Source organism: Rhinolophus hipposideros, assembly GCF_964194185.1.
Source record: "Rhinolophus hipposideros genome assembly, chromosome: 3".
Taxonomy (NCBI): Eukaryota; Metazoa; Chordata; class Mammalia; order Chiroptera; family Rhinolophidae; genus Rhinolophus; species Rhinolophus hipposideros.
In genome coordinates, this window is record NC_138049.1 from 89,154,755 (window position 1) to 89,178,954 (window position 24,200).

Genomic DNA, 24,200 nt, shown 5'->3' on the forward strand with positions numbered 1-24,200 from the left:
TCCTATAGAAACTCCATCGTTTATTATCTGCTGTGTTTGCTTTTCCACTATTTCCTCTTTTTAGGACTAATTATCACTTTACCTGGCATACACCTTCCATGTTAAATAAATATTTTATCCTTTTCTCCTCAAAAGAAAAAAAAAAAGAAAGGTAAGGGAATAAAGTAACTGACTCACAAGCATTTAATTGAGGGCAGGATAGGCTACTTTTTTTTAAACCAAGTCCTTACTTATTAGACCTGACCTAGGTTTTCCTGAGGATAAGTCAGCATAGGACGTACTATATGAGGGTAATATATGACTTATTTGATGTCTATAATCTCCATTTAATTACTAAAAATCTGTAGTATGCCTTGATATGTAATATATAATAGACTTAATGGGGCAATAGATATATAATCTATAGTGTTCTTTTTATAAAGCTATCTTGAGCATCAAAAGTGCCAAAGCTCTGGGAAAAGATAGTTTAAGGTATCATGAACTACATAACCATTTTTATTTTATTTTATTTTATTTATTCAATTATATTGCTAAGTTATATCAGCAATTAATGTGCTACAAAGAGATGAAAAACAATACAGCTTATTGGTTAACCACTCTAGACCTTGGTCATATACACTTACTATTTGTAAGACCTTTGGCAAGTTACGTTAGCCTTTTTGGACCTCATTTTTTTCGTGTAGAAACAAGAGTATCTACCTCACAGTGTCATTTTAAAGATGCAATGGGTTTTTATATGCTACACGGTAAGTACTCAGCATTTACTAATTATAAGTATTATTCACCCCAAGGGCTTCATACCATTAAAATAAATTAATGAATTAATCCCACAGTTATTGATCCAATTTAGCGCAAGCACATGGTGAAAGGGTTGCTGTGAGTACTAAATGAATTATTCCATGTCAAATACTGGAGCTTGCTCTCAGGTATCTCTTCCCAGTTCTCAGTAATGTCATCTTGGTACCTGAATCCGCCATTGTGAGAGTATTTCTACCATAGAAATTGGAAAATGCCACAAATCAGGGTATTTGGGGGGAGAGCTAGTTTACTAGCATATCGCTGAATACATTTCCATCTTCTAAGTATTTCAGTCTGAGAAGTTCCCTCACTGAGGCATTCTGCGGGCTGATATTAAAAAATTGTGAAAAAAGTCGAAGTTTATAATCTGTGCTTTTCCACACCCCCAGCACCCAGTCCATCCTTTACTATGGCTAAGCAAGCATATAAAATAAATACATAATTATTCTGCAGTTATAAGATGATGTTCACTTAAATGTGTATTATTAAGTTTCTAGATGCAAATGTGAATATTCTCTCTGGTAATAATGTATTATGGAATATAGCTACCACATTGATATTTGTAATCTTATGAATGTATTCTATCTTTTTTTTTTTTTTACATGTGCCAGAAATACCAGCAACTTTAAAACTGGAAACTTGATATATATTCGACCCTATGCTCTTTCCATCCTAGTGCAGCCTTCAGATGGAGAAGTGGGAAAAGAACTGCCAGTACAACCACAACTCATTTTTGTAGATAAGCAGGTAATTTGTTCACAGGTTACACTCTTTCTTTAGAGCTGGGTAGCGTGTACTCAGAACACCTTTTAGAATCCATCATGGTACACATTTACAGAGTGCCCACTGTGTGATACTTGCTGCACTTAGAACTTCTAACTACTTTCGTCAACTTCCTTCCATTTCACAGCCTACTTTCCTTCCACTTTATATGGATGTCCAGAATTTGATTAAGGGGAAAAAATATAATTCCGATACTTTTCTTCCCCAAGCAAATTCTTGAAGTAGGTCTCTCATATTGTCTTGGAAATCTAGCCTTCTCAAAGAAGTATATCTGGTATATCTGAAGAAATAATTTCATATGCCAATGAAAGACTTTGTGCCATCACATCTGCATTATAGTTTTATGTTATTTAAAATGAGTTCTTTTATATTTGGATACATCCCCAGAAGTAGGCTTGCTGGTTAAGTAAGTCATCAACCAGAGGGTTCAGTGCTTAATTAATTCTAATTTCAGGTCCAGGCTCTCTAGTTCTATTTTTTTTTCTATATTTACAAAAGTCACACAGGGAAAACAGTGAAATAGGACAGTTATATCAGGTTTCCAGTCTTTATTTTAAAAATGCACCCCCTGACATGTTTGCAGAGGAATGAAGGCCAGGGCACCGAGGTCCCCACTTGGAAACCGGTCACTTTGGTGTAGTCAGGTACTTACCCAATTCTCTCCTGTTTTCTTCTCTTAACTTCTTCTTCCTCATTACAGCACATAACATCCAGCACATAACACCTCTCTCCTCTTCTACAAATGTAGCTTTCCTCTCTTTTCTTCACTGTGCTGCCCCAACTTTGTCTGCAATAATGTCCCTTCTCCTCTCTCAATAAACTAATTTTTAACATATTCTTAATACAAGAAAGAAAACACTTATCATTTTTCCTTCTTTTGCTTATTTCTCCTGCATTTGTGCTTAATAAAACGTTCTGTCTGTATTTTATTTTATTTTTTTAGGTAACTTCACAAAATTCTCTTCTGAATCCAAGTTTTCCTTTTCTTTTTTTCTTTTTTTCCGGTTTCAGAATCGGAGAGTAGAGTCCTTGGGATCCCCCTCAGAGCCTTGGGCCATTTCTGTTTCCCTGGAAGGGATGTCAGACTCAGTGCTGCAAGGTAGGTATCTGTGATATTCAGAGGCCTGTTACTACTGCATCTGCACAGAAAATGTTTGCAACCATTAGGAATTCATAGCAAGGTCAATAACATTCAGTATCTTCAGTGATTTGGAAGAAACATCCTTCATCTCCAGACTACAAAGCCAGTGTCTGTGAAAAGAAAGTTTAGGCTGGCAGTAAATATTTAAGGAACCACCCTTTTCCTTCCCCTTTCTTACGTGATGAAGGAACATTTTGGTCATATCCCATATCCTCGGTATGGTATAAGAAGAAGAGCGTGTTCCCCTAAGACAAATGATTCTTTGGTACAATACCATAGACTGGCCCAGGGAGCAAGTCACAGGTACAATGAGGTTCCAATGGAGAAACACGCGATCTCAGTGATAGGAAGAATAAATGTGATGGTAAATGCAAAATACCTGGCCCAGAGCAGACCCTCCAGCTGATTTTTCCCTCTCTACCTTTATTTGTCCTCTGTTAACTTCCTGTGCAGTCCCAGCACCACTGTGGGCTTCATTCAGTTTCCCTGGAGCTTGCGCATATTAAAATTTTTAAAAACCATCATTCTATTCTTTGCTTTTCTGAATTGACTATTTTAGATACCTCATATATATATAAATGGAATCATACAGTATTTGTCCCTTTGTGACTTATTTCCTTGGCATAACGTCATCGAGGTTCATCCAAGTTATTACATATTTCAGAATTTCCTTTTTTTAAATGACTGAATAATATTCCATTGTGTGTGTATACCACATTTTTCTTTATTCATTTGTCTGCCAATGGACATTTAGGTTATTTCCATATCTTGGCAAGTGTAAATGGCACTGCAATGCACATGGGGTACAGCGATCTCTTTGAGAGCCTGATTTCAATTCTTTTGGATAAATGTACAGAAGTGGGCTGGCTGGATCATATGGTAATTCTATTTTTAAATTTGTGATGAACCTCTATACTGTTTTCCATAGTGGCTGTACCATTTTGCAATACCACCAACAGTGTATAAGAGTTCCAGTTTCTCCGCATCTTCACCAACACTTGTCTTTTGTTTTTTTGATAATAGCCATCCTAATAGGTATGAGACAATATCTTACTGTGGTTTTAATGTGCATTTCCCTGATGATTAGTGATACTTAGCATTTTTTCATATACCTGTTGTCCATTTGTTGGTCTTCTTTGAAGAAATGTCTATTCTAGTCTTTAGCCTATTTTTTAAATCAGGCTATTTGTTTTTGTTTGTTTGTTTGCTGTTAAGGTGTAGGAGTTCCTTATATAGTTTGGAAATTAACTCTTATCAGAAATATGGCTTACAAACATTTTCTCCCATTCTGTAGGTAGCCTTTCCATTCTGTTTAATGTTTGCTTTGCTACGCAGATTTTTCATTTGATGTAATCCCACTTGCCTAATTTTGCTTAAGATGTCCATACTACCAAAAATGCTCTACAGATTCAATGCAGTATCTGTCAAAATCTCAATAACATTTCTTACAGAAATAGAAAACAAAATTCTAAAATTCATATGGAACCACAAAAGATCCTGAACAGCCAAAACAATCTAAAAAGAAAGAAAAAAAACCCACAAAAACTGGAGGCATCATACTTCCAGATTTCAAAATATATACAAAACTATGGTTAAAAAAAATGGTACTTGCATAAAGACAGACATATAGACCAATGGAGCAGAATAGAGAACCCAGAAATAAGTCGACGTATATATGGTCAACTGATATTCAACAAGCAAGCCAAAAATACAGTGGGGAAAGGATGGTCTCTTTAACAAACAGTGTTGGGAAACTAGCTATCCACGTGCAAAAGAATGAAGTTGGATCCTTGTTTTACACCATACAGAAAAATCAACTCAAAAATGGATTAAAGTCTTAAACATACGACTTGAAATTGTGAAAGTCCTAAAAGAAAACAGAAGAAAAGCTTCTTGATATTGGTCTTGGAGGTGATTTCATAGATATAACATCAAAAGTACAGGTTACAAAAGCAAAATTAGAAGGTGTACTGATAACTTTTGAAAAATAGCTTATTAAATTTCTTATGCAGTTCACAAACCAGTTAAGACATTTCTGCTGATTTGGGGTTGTCTGTAATGTTTTTTCCAAACTTGTAAATGACTCACTTCCCAGTTCAGACATCAACCTATCTGCAAAATTGCTGGTTTCGCTGGCTATCACTTCCGTTATTTCTTCCTCTACCCTAGCTATGAGTCTAAGCTCACTCATGTAGCTCCTATAAGACTTATATATGAAATGCTAAAGTGTATAGGAGTCAGTCCATCATAAAAGTGCTAAATATTGCTTCTCCTGCTAATTGCATTTATTTCGGCCTAAATTATTTCTGTTATTTGGTATATAACACCTGCCTGTCCTGAGGATATTGCTATTTTATTCATTGTTACTTGTCTCTAAAAAAGGTAAAAGATAAAATTGTTATGATAAAGGTTCTAAGAAAATGAATACCCATTCAACATAATTTTTATGAATTAATCCCAGAATATTTTTTTCTACATCACTGTTTTATTTAGCTTATAGTTTTTGTTTTTGTGAAAAGCTGCACTTCAATTCTAGAAACAGAACTAGCCCCTTCTGAAAAATTTCTTGAAGAAGCAATCGACATTTCATAATTAAACATTTCATAGCTTTAAAACTGTTATTGTTTAAAGGTTGTTTTGTTCTGTTGTTTTCTTATTAGAACTATAAATTTGACTGCTATCTCTTTCAAGTTTCATTTCAACTATTTTGGCCTATAAATTCCCTACCCAATCTACTTAACTACTAAGAAATCAAAACTTTTCAGCCTGTAGAAAAAAAATAATTTTATCCCAAATATCCAGCCTTTGTTACTCTCCTTATCCCCCTGTCTGCTTTCTCTTTGTATAATCCAATTTTATTGACCTGATGATGCTGCTCATTTTATGAAAATCACCTCATAGACGTTCCATATTTTCTGTATTTCCAGTCATGCAATTTATATTTTACTCACTTTGGTAAAAGTAGCACCCATATTGCTGACTCATATTTTTGCTTTTCTTGGTAATTTCTTTACCCAGTTAAATCTAAAACTTCTTGGGTTTCAAATCCCAAGGAAAGAGTACAGCCCAAAATGTTTCCTGTGCAAATCTGTAGAAACAAGCCAAATTATTAAGAAAATAAAGTAATTGAGCAAAGCTATCCACAATTGGCTAATGTGAAAATTAAACATTGAAAACTGCATTATGAGGTAATTTTTTTTTCTGTATGAAGATTTTTTTAAAAAATTTATTGGGGTGACATTTGTTAGTAAAGTTACATAGATTTCGGAGAGCTGACTCTGGGTGGTGAACACACAATGGGATTTATAGACGATGTAATGCAGAATTGTACACCTGAAATCTATGTAAATTTACTAACAATTGTCACCCCAATAAATTTAATTAAAAAAAAATTACATAGATTTCAAGTGTGCAATTCTGTATTACATCATCTATAAATCCCATTGTGTGTTCACCATCCAGAGTCAACTCCTTTCATCACCATATATTTGATCTCCCTTACCCTCATTTCCCACCCCCCATCCCCCTTACCCTCTGGTAACCACTAAACTATTGTCTGTGTCTAGGAGTTTTTGTTTCTCATTTGTTTGTCTTGTTCTTTTGTTGTTTTTGGTTTATATACCACATATCAGTGAAATCATATGGTAATTTTAAATTATTTATTTTGATGATGTCATTCTGTCCATTCTTCAATGCCATTAAGTTGTTGCTGGCATTTTATTTGGAATGCATAAGATATACTAGTAATTCAGCTACCTTCTGATCTTAATCCAACAGTATCAAAAATACCAATTTTCAGCTTTTTTCATGTTCTGGTAATATATACATTAGTTACCCTCATCTGACTACTGAAACTCAGCTACCCCTATTCTCTACTCCATATCTTACCCATATTGTAAACTTTATCCACTCTTCAAACCATACCTACATTCCATACTTTAACCCCAATCCATATCTGTCTGTCTTTTCAGGCTTCTATAACAGAATACCATAAGCTGGTGGTGGTGGTTGCGAGGTGGGGGGACGAGATGGGGGAAGGCGGGGCAGTGGCTTAAAAATGAAGACATTTATTTCTTACAGTTCTGGAGCCTGAGAAACCCAAGATCAAGGCTCCAACAAATTTAGTGTCAGGTAAGGGCCCACTTCCTGGTTCCTAGATGGCCATCTTCTCATCATGTTCTCAAATGGCAGAAGGGGCAAGAGAGCTCTCTGTGGTCTCTTTTATAAGGGTGCTAATTGCATTCACAAAGCCTTTGCCCTCATGACCTAATCATGCCCCAAAGGCCCCACCTCCAGATGCCATCATATTTGAGATTGGGTTCCAACGTTTGAATTTTGGAGGATACAAACATTGAGTTTATAGTAATACCTTACCTGTATTCTATAACTTAACCATATCCAGTACCTTATTTATACTCCATACCTTGCTCACACTCCATATCCTTAGTCATACCCATACCTTACCTATACTCTATGTCCTACCCACACTCTATACTTTACTCCTACTCCATCACTTACCCATACCCAGGTCCCTATCCATACATACTCATATTTTATACCTTACTCATCCTTTATAACTTACTCATACTCCATACCTCACTGTACTTTATACATTACTGATACTCAGTACCTTACTAATGCTCCATGTCTTACCCATACTCCATACCTTACTCCTTTACCATGCCTTACTCAGACTTCACACTTTACTTTGACCACTCCTGATACTTACCCCCCCACAATCCTCCATTCTTTTTCTTTCAGTTATCCCAAGAATATAATCACTAACTAGCTTAGAATCATATTGTGATCATGCAAAACAAATATTTTATTGTATTAACACAAATTCACACTAAGTGAGCTGATTCACTTGGATCAGTATTGTCACCATTATCCTCCTTGGGAGATTCAGTGAAAAAGTATGAGGAACAGGCTGAGGTTGTTTTCTATGCACATATTTTTTTATGTGTGTCATGAAGTAGGGAAAAAAAACCTTGTGTAGTTTTCTGTTTTCAGAATGCCCACATTACCAAAACATTCTATTTCTTATGTTTGAAAGTACCTTTTAAAACCATCACAAAATGCTTCTCTTTAACTTCGGAAAGAATGGAGCCAAAACCATTTGGGATGGATTACATAACTCATTCTAAGCATTTCCTGGAGAAAAACAAAATAACAACAAAATCATACCTACATGTCTAGTCTACGTCTTTTATTCTGCAATGTAACTTCTTGTTCTTTTGTCTCAGTAGATCTTCCTCAGTAAAACAGAGGTTATATAATCTGTTCACAGAAAAGTGGATTTATATGCATAAAGATTATTTAAGGGCCCTTCATATTCTTTGATATTTAATTATAGATCCTAGTGGTAGAAAAAAATATGATCTTAATATTTTTTGAAAATAAAGTGTCAACATTAAGGCTATAGCAATTTGCTAGTGTATATAACTAGGGGTGAGGATAGTTGAGGCAGAAAATTTCGGCTGTAAAGGTATTTTAGAAACCATATGTCCTGCAGAAACATACTCAGGTCGCATTCCCTGATAAGTCATGTAATCAATTTCAGTCTTGCCCAAGCCCAACACCCCACCCCATCCTGTTTCCTCAACCCATACATTGTTCATACCAGCTCGATCAGGGAGCCTGTCAATGGCATTTATATATTTTACAAGCACCATTCCAGAGATATGATGAACCCTGGAGTAATAGACTGTACTTGGCAGCAACTGCCTCAGCTTTTGGGCGCATATGCTTCAAATCTGAGAATATCATAGATATATATGGGAATCTTTGTAGAGATCTCTGAGGCAAGCTGGTATTTAACACAAAAGCAAACCCATTTGGAGTTAAAGCACTTTCCATTAGGCAGTTTGACGGCTGTTCTACGAGGCAGACTCACTGTGCTCCACGGACACATTTCGATTAAATGCTGCTTTGTATTCCTCCAAAGATGGGAACAATAAGGACGTTTGTCAAAGGAAAAACTGCAGCAAACGATTTCATGTTGAACATCTGTACTCTGCAGTTCATTGTTTGCAAGAGTTTATTGGCCATAATTTTGATGCATATAGGTTTTAAAGAGTATAAACTGCATTTATCTTGGGCGCCTATCATTTATTTTTGTCTTGGCTTATTTATTTCCATTTTTTTCTGGGCATTTTATTTATTTGAGGCCTCTGAAGAGATGAAGCAAAAGATGTTTCTGAAAAAGAAAGTTTTAGTTAGCTCTGCAAAATTGATGAGGAAAGACAGTTTTCACAAAAAAAGATTGAGCAATTGCATTGAAAAATGTAACACGAAGCATTGTATATCTTTATGATACCTTTCAGACTTAAAGATCTCACACCAATTTATAAACTTTAAGACCACTCTCCTAACTCATTGTCCATCATACCAATCATAGTGACATTCCCAGAGTGAAATGGAGCAGCTGGTAATTAGCAGAGAGTAATTTGAGGATACTGGAGTCAGACGACTAATTAACGGCACTGTGACTGTGTTCCTGAGTTGTCTTCTTTTAATTATAAATAGGTGGCCTATTTTTAGAAGATGGAAGCTTTCTTTTCTCCCTTTTATTCAGGGGAACCACAGCCTAGGCAATTTAAGTTGCTAAATCATAGTAGCTTTATCAATCATGACCTGATAACATTGCTGAAGTTTTGATCAGTTGGCCTAACTTGGCCCTCACATAAACCAAAGATGCTTTGAATAGAAAAGAGGCAGAGCCTAGACACTGACCACTTAGAAAGATAATAGTTTTTCTTTCTTGAGAGACATTTAGTAATAAAAATTGTCAATATATAGTAGGGGTTAAGAATGCTAACTTTGAAATTAGGAAGGTTTGGTGTATAACCCCAGCACCAAGTAGTTTAAACTTTTAGGAGCCTATTTCCTTATCTCTAAATAATATAGACAATAACACGTTTTATAGGGTTTTTGTGTAGTTTATTTATAATGATGCCTATAGAGCACAGTATCTGGTTAAGCGTTCTGTATATTTAGCTGTTGTTATTATTCTCTTGTGGATTGTTTGGTTCCAACACTTGCTTACGAAAAATCTAATGTGATATATAAATGATGTATTACAGAATTGTACATCTGAAACCTATGTAACTTTACTAACTGTCACCCCAATAAACTTTAATGAAGAAAGAAAAGAAAAACCTAATGGATTTAGTAACTTTTTTAATGAAAAAAATGTTTTTCCTTTATTGTCCAATTTCCTCTCTATAAAGAAAACTTGAAGAAATTTCTCTGAGTAGGTAACTAACATTTACTTTTTATTTTTGTATTTGTTTGTAGGGTGTACTCAGGCAGAAACTCAAGAGGGTTACGTGAGCTTCTCCAACCTGGCAGTTTTGATCTCTGGGTCAAATTGGTACTTTATTTTTACTGTCACTTCCCCTCCAGGTAATTTCAACACAGTGTGCTTTTATCATGTTTCTTTTCTTTTAAAAAATAACCACTTCTTTATAATGAGAATAGCTCATATCATGAATAAGGAGTCATTGTAGTTTAGAGGGGGAAAAAATCACTTGATCTCTCAATAAGGTGTGAGAAGCAAGAACACAGTTAAAAATTAAGCATTTGGAGAATACTGGTAAGCAAGAATCCAAATGTCCAATTTCCTCCAATTCCTAAAATTGACTTTGAATATTCTACTTAAAAGATTTCTATGACATTTGATAACATTTGGTTGGTATTAATTAGAAAATTTTAATTTATAAAAAAGAGAGTCACCGGATATTGAGTGTTATAAATTCTTTCACTCCTACCCTCCTCATCTACTCCCCCTCCCCCCATAAATGGCAACTACACCCATTTAAAATCCTGGCACTTCAGAAGTATAGGTATAAGTTTATTATAAATTATTTATATGATCCAACTCTTTTTGATAAGACCTTAAGAATAAATCTCTATTCTTGACAAATTTTGCTTTATTAGAGGGTAATACTATTCAATAAGTTTGTAGCAGGTACCATGTTAATTAATATTCAAAGAAGCCAGATGAACCTATGTAATATACTACTCTCTGATGTCCATGAAGGGTAGAGCCAAGTCTCCTCTATGGAGGAGTGGTGAGAGTGCAAATTTTTTTGAAATCCCGATTTGATGTTTATTGTTGTCCATTATTTATCTAAACCCCAAGAGTGCAATTTTTGATATGCTCCTTTTAAAAGATTGAACCCTAATAGACACATAGAGTTATCTACTATGAAAAACAAATGATTTAAATATTGCAAACGTTATTGTGACTTACCAGAAAATAAAACAAACAAACAAAAAAAACGCCTACAACCTCCATCTAAATTTTTTTTTTAAATATATCACAATTTGAACTAAAAACTATAAATTTATATTTCATTATTAATTTTGGTCAGGTAAATTAATGTGATACTTAAGACATGCAGCTGTGGAAAGCAGTTCATGTAACATGCAATAATACAGTTTTATGAAAAATATATCAGAACAATCATTACTGGATTTAAACCTCTTAGATATGGGAAATGGCAAAGGAAATCAAATGATTTGATGTGAGGTATCTGAAGTCCAACAACAAATGTTTAATTAAGGTCAGATATCAGTCTTCCCGCCTGAAACTTTAATTCAAACTGTCATAGTATACACTTTTCAAAAAGTTAAAAATGTGGCTCTCATGAAAATATATAAAGAGCACTTGTCAACAAATTCTTGAACTCATCAATGAGAGAACCAGAAAGATGGCAAAGCTGTGAAGGAACATTTGAAGGATATAGATCATATAGCCAGGAGGAAACTGCCGACATAAGTTTGCAAAATTGGAAACAGGGCAATAAAACTGTAACCTTTGAGGTCACATATCTACAGATATCCTTTGCTTCTTTACTGGACAAAAATCATCTGTAGTTTACCAATCTTATACAAATTAACAAGCCTGAGCTTTACTTAATATTAAATATTAAGTCAAAAAATGTATATTCCAGCGAATTTGATAAACCTTGGATGAGCCTAATTGCAAATGCTAAAATATGACATTGATAAGATCTATAATCATTTTTTCCCTTCATTCCCAGTTTTGGATCATTTTTCTTCACAAAGGAAATATCTTCTAGGGTCAGGTAATATTATTATTAATTGTGTAGGGCAGATATTCCTTCAATATGTCCTAATCGAATACAAGTTCATGGAGAAACGTGTTCAATATCCTTGAACCTAGGATTCCCAAGGATATATTTTGAAGGGTAACATATGCAGAGTTGGTTATTTTGTCCTAGAGACTTTTGTCCTTTCATTTCCTCAGTGGGTTAACTAAGACTAAATACTTCATCAAGTATATTTAAAAAAAATAATTTATGAAACCAAATGTAAGCTGGAGTGTAGACAAAACTTCACAGTAACACATGATTTTGAGCTGAGCTTGGGGTTCATGTTGACTAGAACACTACTTTATTTTAGGGTCCCCCTGTAACTTGTAAACTACCTGAGGAATTTTCTTGAAAAGTTTTTCTTTATCATTTTTCCACAAATTATCCTTCATAATTTTCAAGATCAAGTCTGTAAGGTGAGGCTCTGTCAGAATAAAATTACAAAAGTTTAAATTAGGAGGGAATAGATGAAGGATAAAAGAAAATGGTAAAAGGCCTGCACTTCTGTGACCCCTTTTTGACATCATGTTTTGTTTGGTTTACATTTTATTCCCTTCCCCTCACTTTGGCAACCATCAGCTTGTTCTCTGTATCTACAGATATGTTTCTGTTTTGTTTATTCAGTTGTTTTATTTTTTAATATTCCACATATAAGTGAAATCGTGGTATTTGTCTTTCTCTGTCTGACTTATTTCACTTAGTATAATACTCTCTAGGTCTATCCATGTTGTCACAAATGACAAGATTTCATTATTTTTATTGCTGAATAATATTCCATTATATATGTATAATTATATATAATGTTCATATGAAATATATCACAGTTCCTTTCATTTATTGATGGCCATGGCCATTTAGGATGCTTGCATATCAGTGGAGTGGACATAGGCTTACATATATCTTTCTGAATTAGTGTTTTTGTTTTCTTCAGATAAATATCTAGAAGTGGAATTGCTGGATTGCATGGCAACTCTGTTTTTAGTTTTTTGAGGAATTTTTGTACTGTTTTCCATAGTGGCTGCATTAATTTACAATCCTACAAGCAGTGTACAAGCGTTCTCTTTTCTCCACATCCTTGCCAACACTTAATATTTATTGTTTTATTGATGACAGCCATTCTGACACATAGGAGGTGATATTTCATTGTGGTTTTAATTTGACATCATGTTGATTAGCAGTACATATACTGAGAGTAACTCCTTCTTTCCAACTATATCAATTTCTAGTGCTAGAATCATTTGGGAAAGCAGCCCTCATTCCCACATTGATAGGCCAATCAATGAAATTTCTCATTTCTAACAAGCTCCAAAGTTATAGATGTGACAAACATTGATTTGTGTTGTTGTTATGTTTTCATTTATCTATGAATCAAGCAAAGAACTTGTAATAATTTTTATTATTTTTCCTCTTCTCTGTTAGAGAAAGGAACAAATAAAAGAACAAATCATTATTCCTGTTTTAGAAATATAGATACTGAGTAACTGAGAAGTTGAAAGGTTCTGACCAAGTGTGCATGGCATCCTCATAAGTCTTTCTAATATGTTGACTAATCCAGCTCAATTGTTCATTTCTAAACTTCTTAAGACACTGCCAAGAAAAAAGGGTTTTTGTAAATTTATACTATTGACTTTCCACCCAGCCTTTCCACGTTCACTATCATGACCAGGGTCTATTCTAGGCTGTGGTTTTTCTAACCATTTCTTGGAGCCACGGAGCTCCTAGGGGGTTCTCAGGGGCTTTTAGTCTGGGAAGAGAGTGGGGGAACCAAGAACGCTCTCTCTGTCTAATTTAGAGAAATTCTACTGTGTCATGGCCATGCCTGAAATACTCTTCTTCCAGAAATTCACACGGCTCACTTATCATTTCACTCAGGCTTCTTCCCAAAATGTCATCTCATCAGAGAGGCCGTTTTTGTATCACTTAGGCTACAACACCACCCCTAATCCTGCTCCCACCTCCAGTCATTCTCTTTCTTCCAAGTTCACTTTAGTCCTCTTCATGGCACTTACCACCACTTGGAATCCGAGTATCCCTGGATTTGCTTGTTTGTCTCCTGCCTGTATAATTTGTGCTCCATTAAAACCTAAGTTCCAAAAGACACAGGAATTCTGCTGAGTTCAGCATTATATTCTCAGGTGTAGAAAAACATGGCACATCATAGGCTCAAATAAATACTTGTTTATGAATAAGTAAGTATACTGAGATTATGTCTAAGATTGCATTATTAAAAAATGTTCTGTTGCTAAAAATATTTGAAATTTGGTGATCTTCACTCTTAAACCCAGGTTACTGCTATAGGCTAAGAAACGGGTCTCCATGACTCTGGGCATTCAGAATTTTTCCTTTTGATGGACATTTAATGTCCATCAAAATTTGTCTCAAATGCTTTCCAGCATTAATTTCCAGTATTTCCCGGCATTAATTTCCTAAACATCCATTGATTCTTTTTTCTCCTTTCTGTCTTTATTTGCTCTACCTTCAAAGCCCCACTTAGATACTCCCTCCTCTGGTATGCGTTTTCTGATCATAACAATGGAAAATATCCTTCCAAAACAATTGATTTGCATTATTCTGGTGGTATGTGTCACATTCTGATTTGTATTACAAATGTGTATCTCATTTCATTTACTAGCTTGTAAATAGCTTAAGATTGAGAACAATAACTTAACCACCTAACAAAGTAAACAATCACTGAGCAATCACTGGAAAATGGATAAAAGAATGAGGAATTTTGTTTTTACTTCTGCAGATCCCCAGTAAAACCCGTTGCCCCATCCCCAGGCTAGATTTATTTTATTGAGATGCCCATAAAAAGCAACTAATTGATAAGAAACAAGCAAGTTTGTCTCAAGTGTAAGATGTACACACAGGAGAACTATTTCTAGCTAATTTTGTTATGGTAGCTTTGGGACTGAGGCAGTCAGAAGTCCAGAGACTAAAGTTTTGACTGTGACTTTCAAATTGTCAGGTTCAATCCAAGAAAAGTACAGCACAGAAAAACATGGTGTTTCCTTGAGTAGAGAAAATAAAAACTCAGTTTTTGCCCGAGTGATTCAGATGAAAGCAGAGGTTTAGGTTTGGTTGAATAAGCTACTTTAAAAACACTAGCTTGAACTAACTCATGTTCATATGCAAGCTTTTTTTTTTAATCTTTTTATGTTGAGGTATAATTGACATGATAAACTACACATACTAAAAGCATGGCATTTGATAAGTTCTGATGAATGTATATTCCCATGAAACCATTTCCACAATTAAGATGATGAACATATCTACCTTCCAAAGTAGAGGCAAATTTAAAAAAATTTTTATTTTAAAAAATAATATACAGTAAAATGTATCTTTCATTGGCCTGTCTTTTCATGAATTCAATTACATGTATAGTTTCATGTAACCATGACCACAGTCAGGATACAGAATATTTCCCCCAAAAAGTCTTTCTTATGCTTCCCTATGTCCTCACATCCAGCCCTCTCCCTACCACTAATCCTTGGCAACAGCTGTTCTGGCCTCCATCTCCATAGTTTTGTCTTTTCTAGACTGTCATATAAATGGAATCATACAGTATGTACCCTTCAGAGGTAGTCTTCTCTCACTCAGTATGGCTTTGGTGTTCATCCCAGATGTTGCACGTTGTTAATGGTTTGTTTCTCTTTGCTCCCTTCTTCCCTTCCTCCCTCCTTTCCTTCTTTGTTCTTCCTTCATTTCTCCTTCCTTCTTCTTTTTCTCTTTTTGGCTGAGTAGTATCTCATTACCTGGAGAAGCCACAGTTGGTTTATTCATTTTCCTGTTGAAGAACATTTGGGTTGTTTCTGAGTTTGGGGGATTATGAACAGAAATGCTATCATTATTTGTGGACATATTTTTGTGTGTATAAGCAAAGAGTTTTTTGGTTTTTTGGTTGGTTGGTTTTTAGGTTTTTTTATGCCTTGTTTCAAAAACAATAATGAGTGAGAACTCAAATTATCAGCCTGTTACAAGTGGAGGGGTTTGAGATAAATTCTTAGAAAGGTTCACTCTGTAAATAAAGTCACCCATTTTGCTCCATCTTCCATAGCCCAAATGGCTCTAGCTATCTACCAGTGCTCTACTCCCAGTTTTTCAGATAACTTTGTATTGACATTAGAAATACTCTTGGCTTGCTAGTAGAGTACCTGTTTCCCTGTTTTGATGTCACATACCATATTTTAAATAGGATACATTTGTCAGAGTAGTTTGATACATTCTGGAGCTGAGAGCATTTCTGTTCTAATTAGTAGAACATAAGAGTGAAACTGAAATTTTGCATTGGTGGAGAAGGTACGCGTAAGTCTGAGAATAAAAGAGGAAAAGAGGAAGAATTCCCCCATCAGTACTGGACAGAACTGGAAAGAACATTTGTATGTTATTGGTGGAGTTGGATTCTTGTAGTTTCAGAAATATAAATCTTGGATTTATTATTGATTCATTTATTTAATCATTTAATTCAATAAATGTTTATTGGACCTACTAAGTGTCAATACTGTGGTGAACATATTTTTTTCCACAATATTATATTAGCATCCTGTTAATACATGTTATTACTGAGACTTTTTGTTTGTTTGCTTTTTTTTTTTTTTTTTTTTTTTTTAACAGGAGCCAATTTTACAGCTCGATCCAGACCATTTGCTGTCTTCCCTGTGACTAGGTCAGAGAAATCAACCATAATCCTGGCTGCGTCCCTCTGCTCAGTGGTCTCATGGCTGGCTCTCTGCTGTCTTGTGTGCTGTTGGTTTAAGAAAAACAAAAGCAGAAGTATGTACATGTTTTTTAAGAATGAAAATATTGGAGAAAAATATGTGATCATGTATAATATATTAATGGTTTTTTCCTTCCCTTCAAGAGAAATTTTTTATGAACTTTTGCAATATATTAAACCATGTGGAGCTAAAGCATTCAATTTGTATAGTAGAGACAAGGATTGCCTAATTTAAATAACAGCAATAGTAATATAATCTCATAGGTATTGAATACTCACTATGGACTGGGTTTTAAGTACTTTAGACACATGAATTTATCTCATCTTCACAACCCTTATGAAGTAGGTAAAAGATACTATGTCTGTGCTATGGAGATAGAGCATGAGGCACAGAAAGGCTAAGTAACTTAGTCAAGGACAAACAATCAGGAAGAAGCCAGGCAGTTTGGCTCCAGAACTCACTCTCTGAAACTGTGTGCCCCACTGCCCATGTAACCCTGCAAAAGCTGAGTTCAGAATTAGGAGCAATGTTGTCTTCTTCAGAAGAGGAAAAAGAGTGCTTGGTGTTGGTGGTGGTGCTGTGTGTGTGTGTGTGTGTGTGTGTGTGTGTGTGTGTGTGTGTGTGTGTGTGTTTCTCGAGGAGTATATAAATTATGTTTTTAAACATTTTCTCAGAAGCAGAACATTTCTTTTTCAGGCTGGAGACATGGAGAATCACTGAGGAAAAGAGGTTCTGCAAAAGAGCCTTCTTTCTATCTTTCTACTCTGTTCTTAGGGTGTGGGGGAGAGAGAAACAGATCAGATGGGCAAATTCCTTACTCCACCTACACCACACTTCCCAGCCAATGAGTGGATGAAACACTTTTGATACTGGGAGATATTGGGAAACCAAAGTGATAAGCCAAAGCAAGATAAATAAGAGGCAAAATGAGGAAAGGCAAAGAGAGAAAGTCATAATAAAAAAATGGAAATAGGAAGAAGCCTGGTGTCACCACTGGAAGATCCACCATGTTTGGATTTCTGAGGGACTTAAAGGATGAGCTTTTTATTTTGAACCAAGTTTCAGCCCATATTCCTACTTCTCTCCCTGTCATAATCAGCCTGGGCAAACTACAAAGAAGCTTGAGGAGTCCTGTCTTTCTCAAAAAGAACAAGATCTCACCCTCGGATTTTGCTTATGATTTGTTGACCCCAAGGTTTTGGTCTTTGTTTTTAAATCTAAAGGGGTGTGTGTGTGTGTGTGTGTGTGTGTGTGTGTGTAGTGTGCTTTCTAGTGTGAAAGAAAAGACCTTTTGAAAATTTTAATCTCAGGTGATTATGGGATGTAGGTGATGTAATTCTCATCCTCTGTTTTATACTAAACCTACCAGTCATAGAGGGACCTCTCACTCACCTCTGCTTACCCCCTCTCTTCCCTTGTTCCCCCAGCAACAGAGGAAGCTTCTTTCTTGCAGTTACTAACATATCAGTTACCTCAGTGTCTCTTTTTGCTCTTTCATCATTAGAATATCTGTGGACACAGTTCCTTTTATTAAATTTCCATAGTTTCCTGTCTGGACAGACTCTTAACTTTCTTTCTTTTCTTTCTTTTTTTTTTAATATAAAGAGATTAGAAGGAACTTTATGAAAGAATAGTGTTCAGTAATCAACTTGGTATGAGTAATTTGAATATCCTTATTTACATTTTTTTGTACTTTTCAAATTTCTAAAATTAACATTTTCATTCTGTACCTTTGATTCTGTACTTTAGAATCAGAAAATTATATTGTTCCCCATCATCCTCAGAGAATATGATGCTTTGATTCAGCTGCATGGTCTGTGTCAGCAGTTTATAAAATTTTGATCTTGAGACCTCGTTAAACTTTCGATAATTATTGAAAACTCCAAAGAGCTTTTGTCAATGTGTGTTCTATCTGTCAGTAATTCCAAATTAGAAGTTAAATGAGAAAATGTAAAATTTACTTCTTAATTTATTTTAAACTAACAATAATACATGCATTATATGTTAACATAATTAATGTATTTTATATTTTAAAAACTATATTTCCAAAAAGTTTATAGTGAAAAGAATGGCCTTTTTATAAACCTCGTTAATGTCTGCCTTAAGAAAAGTCAGCTGGAGTCTTTAGGCAATTTCTGCATTCTATTTGTTGCAATGTGTTGTTTTGGCTAAAGTATATGAAGAAATTCCAGCCTTGTACAGATACATAGTAGAAAACGGAAAAGTAATTTAATAACCTTTATAGTTAATTGTGGATATTCTTTGATACTGCACCCAAACTGGCCAAAAGGTGGTTACTTAAAGGTACATCTCAATGTACTTTTGTACTCTGTTACATGAAAATCAACTAGTCTACCTTGTACTTCAGTGGAGCTTTTACCCATGCATGATTTTGATGCTTTTGCCATTTGAAAAATATAGTTTCATTGAGTTATGAGGATCTTTCAAATTCTGGCATATTTTATTCTACGATTTTTAAATCACATTTGTTAATATCCACATGGACCTTTAAGAGTTAGGAATCTGAAAATTGTAGTTGATACAAGTTTTCCAAAATTCTAAATTTCCCATGGCAGCTTGAACTTTAGCACTCCCAACAAATACTGTCAGTTTTTCTTTGATGTTACAGCCTGATTTCTGCCACTTAAAGATATATAACTTCCAAATACCAAAGTATAAAAAAAAAACACATAATTTTTCTTTAACTCATTCCTTCAAGTTCTTTCAATGTAAAAGTGGCATTCCATGAAAAAGCAGCTAGCTCAGTTAAGAGCTCAATCACAGACATTGCTTAGTTTTATACCTAAAAATTATACCTTAGTTTTATACCTAAAATTTAGTGGTCAGTATATGGGATTTCATTTCATTATTTTTTAAACTCTGGATATATTATATGCATTGGATATTTCTATTGCATGTATCTCACAATCATTTTGTGGGAGTATACAAGGCAAATGTCTTAATACGTAGGGCCCATTTACAAATAAAATGTTATTTTATTCAAAAAAAAAACAAACAAGAAACACTTCTTTTCTCTTTAATATAGAAATAAAAAGTGAAAATATTTCGGAATCCCAGACTAATGATCCAAAGAATCACGTCCATGTCTCATCCAAGCACCAAGGATCACAGGTAGAGACTACAAAAGAAGATCCCACAATGGGAGAAGGTAAGCTTGGATATTGCAGATGATCCCCACAAGAGACTCAGTGTGGATAAACTGTAGCCTCCTTCTTCCCCAGCTGTCAGTTTCTGAATCAATTCAGTTAATAGACATTTCTTTTAGTCTTTGTTACATTGTCTCAAGGAAATTATACCCCAGCATAGGAATGCATAAGTCTAGCTGTCCACTCATCTATTAACTAACCAATTATTCAAGTTGGTATTTATATTTTCTTACTTCGGATAAGATTATTGGCTTAACACATGGATTTGTTACATAGAGAAAGGGAAAACCAGAATATAGGCATATAATCTTTCCCTTAGCTATTGCAAATCTGCCAGTTTGGCAACATTACTGAATTTGGGAAAGAAGAGAGTTTAGCTTCCAAATACTAAATTAGATTGAATATAGAACCTCAAGAAATGAGTCAGCTTTGTTAAGCTCTCTTAACAAAATTTGCTTTGTTGTTTAGTCGTTGTTTTAGCAAAATGTATTATTTGCTCGCGTTGTACCAGATGATTTTGCTTGTTATATTGCTAATCACCATGATAATTGGTGCCAAGCAGAGAAAACATAGATATTTGCTTCAGGTCAATGTTTTGCCCTTGTCCTTCTAAGGACACAGAAAATAGAAAGGTAGTGGGCAGACACAAGATGGGTTTGACAGGTATGGATATGGTGGATGAAAAATATTCATATAATTTCCATGGATCTGAAACATTTTGAAACATGCTCTAAAGAGAAGAATATTCCTATTTTTATAAGTAATGACCAATTTTCATGATATTTTCTGCTTGAAAAGGAATAGGAATCTTAATAGTTCTGAGTGAATGCTTAACTAAACAATAGCTATCCAGTGTTGTTCTGTGTCTAATTGGTTCAAAGAACTCTGGCAAGTGTGTGTGTGTGTGTGTGTGTGTGTGTGTGTGTGCGCATGTGCATACGTGTATCAGTTTGTTTGGCTGCTGATACTTTTTCCCATGAAGGAAATGGAGTTCATTTACTAAAAAATTTCCCAACAAATTAGCCAGCCATAATCCAGCTCCTGGACCTGCACCAAAAGTTGGTGGGGGGTTTGGGGCAGGTGGGGGTGAGAAGAATGGAGGCAGAAAGAAGGACACAGGAACTCTTTCTAGATTCCATCTAATACCACTTTAACTTTGGTTAAACTTGGTTTCTAGAAGCCTCTTGTCCATACTATTGCATGTAAACTCAGGACACGTATTTGCAAACAGTCATCTGAACTCCGCTCAGTGAATGAATAACGGCATACTCAGCTACATTCCTCAGGAAATGGCACCGGGTGACACTCATCTCTCCCCTAATCTAATGTGGCCATCTACATGAATCTCAGTTGCCCCGCTTAAATTAACTACATTAAGCAGTCCACAATGCCTGGGTGTTTTATTAAGGCACATTTGTTATGTGGTGGCTTATTAATAAATTATCAGGAATGAGACAAGAGATAGGCCTCCTGTGGAAGAGTTTAGATTGAAGAGATGGGCATCCCAAAGGGGCCATTTTGTTAGGACATCCAGCTTAAAAATAGAAAGATGGGTTATCTGAATCCTCCCTTGAGGATCACAAGCAATTTGTTTCCTTATCTTCTAAGGTTTGTCCAATCTAAAGAGCAGTGTTTCCAAGGCAAGTAATGAGGCATCTCCTGCTTTTCTTTGGAAATTATTAGCAGCTACAAAACACCTAATTATTGGTAACTTTAAATACATTTTCTTTTATTTCATTATTTCCATGGCACTTTTGTCTCCCTTTTCCTTCTTTGGTTTTAAACTTTTTCGTCATTTGCTGATAAAGTGATTGGCTCTCTCATAAGCACTTTGCATTCACTAAGCATTACCATAGCACTTATTTAATTATTTAGCTGATGGAATTATTCCCATTGTCAAGTAGATTTAGACTATAAATTTACCATGTGATGCCTTTTACCAAAAATTGTAAGGATGCAATAGGGGTGGGTGGTAGAGTCGAGGTGGGGAAGATGGGAGTAAAGCATGTCTCTTTTGCGTTTTACTGTTACCAACCAGGTTTTTTTATATTATAGAGCCATCTGAGACAGCTTTAAAAATTCATATCTGGGCTTGTCACTCTGCAATTCGGAAGACTTAATGAATTCCCATTGTTAATTGGAGAGGCAGGAGAATGTGACAATTAAGGACAGGAAACCCAGGAGTCAGGCAGACTGTGTTTAGTCCTGACTGTCCTATTGACTTACTTTGTGGCCTCAAGCAAATCACCTATCCTCTCTGTGTGCTTCAGTTTTCTTATTGTTAAGTTGACATAATAATATTGCCTACACTTAGAGTTGTTATACCGATAAAGTGAGTTAATGTCCTGAGAGAATGAAGAACCATTCCTTGTATACTGTATGTGTTATTTATTGTTGGTTTCTCTTGTCAGTTAAGACTCAAAGCCCTCTAAGACCTGACTCCATTCTATCTTCGTAATCTTATTTTAGAGTTCATCTTCCTGCCCCCTGCTCACACTCACCACAGAGTATTGTCTCATCCGGAGACATGTCTAACACCTTTCCACCCATTTGCTTACACCATTTCTTCCAATTGGATTGTTTGTCTTCACCTGTTAAAACCTCCTCAAGAATGGATAAAGAAATTGTGGTATATATACACAATGGAATATTATTCGGTGGTAAGAAAAGATGAAATAGGACCATTTGTGACAACATGGATGGATCTTGAGAGTATGATACTAAGTGAAATAAGTCAGACAGAAAAAGCAAAGAACTGTATGATTTCACTGATATGTGGTATATAAACCAAAAACAACAAAAGAACAAGACAAACAAATGAGAAACAAAAACTCATAGACACAGACAATAGTTTAGTGGTTATCAGAGGGTAAGAGGGGTGGGGGGAGGGAGATGAGGGTAAGGGGGATCAAATATATGGTGATGGAAGGAGAACTGACTCTGGGTGGTGAACACACAATGGGATTTATAGATGATGTAATACAGAATTGCACATCTGAAATCTATATAATTTTACTAACAATTGTCAGCCCAATAAATTTTAAAAAAAAGAATAGACAAAAAAAAAAACCTCCTCAAGCTTTCAAGCATCACCTGAAGTGCCCCCCGACCTGTTTTTCACAAAGTCTTCCCCAATCCCTTCCACTTCAATGAAAATGAGTATTTTTTCTATAGGTTCCAAGAATTCTAAAGATGTGCTTTCATAGCAGTACTTGTGACTTTTTGAATTAATTATTGGCTCTCTGTTTCCACAGGCTAATGATTCTCAACCAGAGGCCATTTTATCCACCCAGTGGGGTGCCCAACTCATCCTGGTTTTCCCAGAACTTTGCTAGTTTTACACTTCATAGCCCTGTGTCTCAAGAACTCCCTCAGTCCCAGACAAATTGGGCCTGTTGGTCATCCTACCTCCAGAGGGCATTTACAATGTCTAGAGACATTTTTGTCCTCACAACTTGGGGGAGGGGGACACTGCTGGCATCTAGATAGATCAGGAATAATGTAAAAAAACTCACAATGCACAAAACCACTCCCACAATAAAGATTACTTAGCTCAAGATGTCAATAATACCAAAGTTGAGGAACCCTGGCAAAAGCTATTACTCATTTTTGTAACATTTAGATGAGAGACAGCTAGAATGGATGCAATTAGATTTTATTTACCAATAAATATTACATAAGTATTTATTGACCTGCTGATATTTGTTCAGTGTCTTACAAGGTCCTCTCTGTATAGTTACAAAGAGAAGATATGTGGTCCCCTGTCCTTTATAAGTTTCCAATATGGTTGGGACACAAGAATAATATGTTAGGGAAAATGAAAGAACAATTCCAAGCAATAAACAATTAAGTGTAATATAATCACAACAAACAATATGCCCTTGAAGAATTTAAAGATGACAGAGAATGCTAAATGAGAGAAAGAATATCATCATCCTGAATTACATGTTTAATCCCTCTAGCTCCTAAATCATATTACACTGTTTCAAACCTCACTTGCTTGCTTGTCCAGTTTGCACAAACTCAGGTTTACAGAAATACCAGGAAGGAAGTTCAGCTTTGCTCTGTCAAAGCTCAATTTTATGTTAGTTTTTCTCGACTGTTTCCTTGTTCCCCTAATTTGGTTAATAGCCCCCAAATCTCCCAGATGAGACATCTCAGAATTATTTTTAACTCTTCGTTCTCCCTCTCATCCTGTGCCTTAGTTTTATCAATTCCACCTCTGCAATGTCTTCGGTTTTCATCTTCCCCTGCTTCATTTCACAGGTATGTCTGCAGTTCAGTCTCAGTGAATACATTTCTTTCAAATGTCCGCTCCTCCACTCACTATCTCTTTTCCCTCCAGGTCAGTACACCCCATAGACAACATAGGGCTTCCAGTTTCAGAATTTACATCTTCCTTATTCACTCAATAGTTATGAGTGGTCTATTACCGTAACACCTGGTACATCCTCATATCTGAAGTGTACCA

The 24,200-nt window shown here is 35.4% G+C and overlaps 1 protein-coding gene across 1 annotated transcript in view; it reads left to right on the top strand.

Moving 5' to 3' along the window:
- Positions 1–24,200, top strand: part of PKHD1 (PKHD1 ciliary IPT domain containing fibrocystin/polyductin) — a 442,189-nt gene that overhangs the window by 399,843 nt on the left and 18,146 nt on the right. Inside the window, exons 62-66 of the mRNA XM_081044785.1 lie at positions 1,410–1,545; positions 2,593–2,680; positions 10,022–10,129; positions 16,459–16,617; positions 19,609–19,731. Of these exons, the coding sequence (XP_080900911.1) occupies positions 1,410–1,545; positions 2,593–2,680; positions 10,022–10,129; positions 16,459–16,617; positions 19,609–19,731 (614 nt within the window). The remainder of the gene's footprint in view (positions 1–1,409; positions 1,546–2,592; positions 2,681–10,021; positions 10,130–16,458; positions 16,618–19,608; positions 19,732–24,200) is intronic.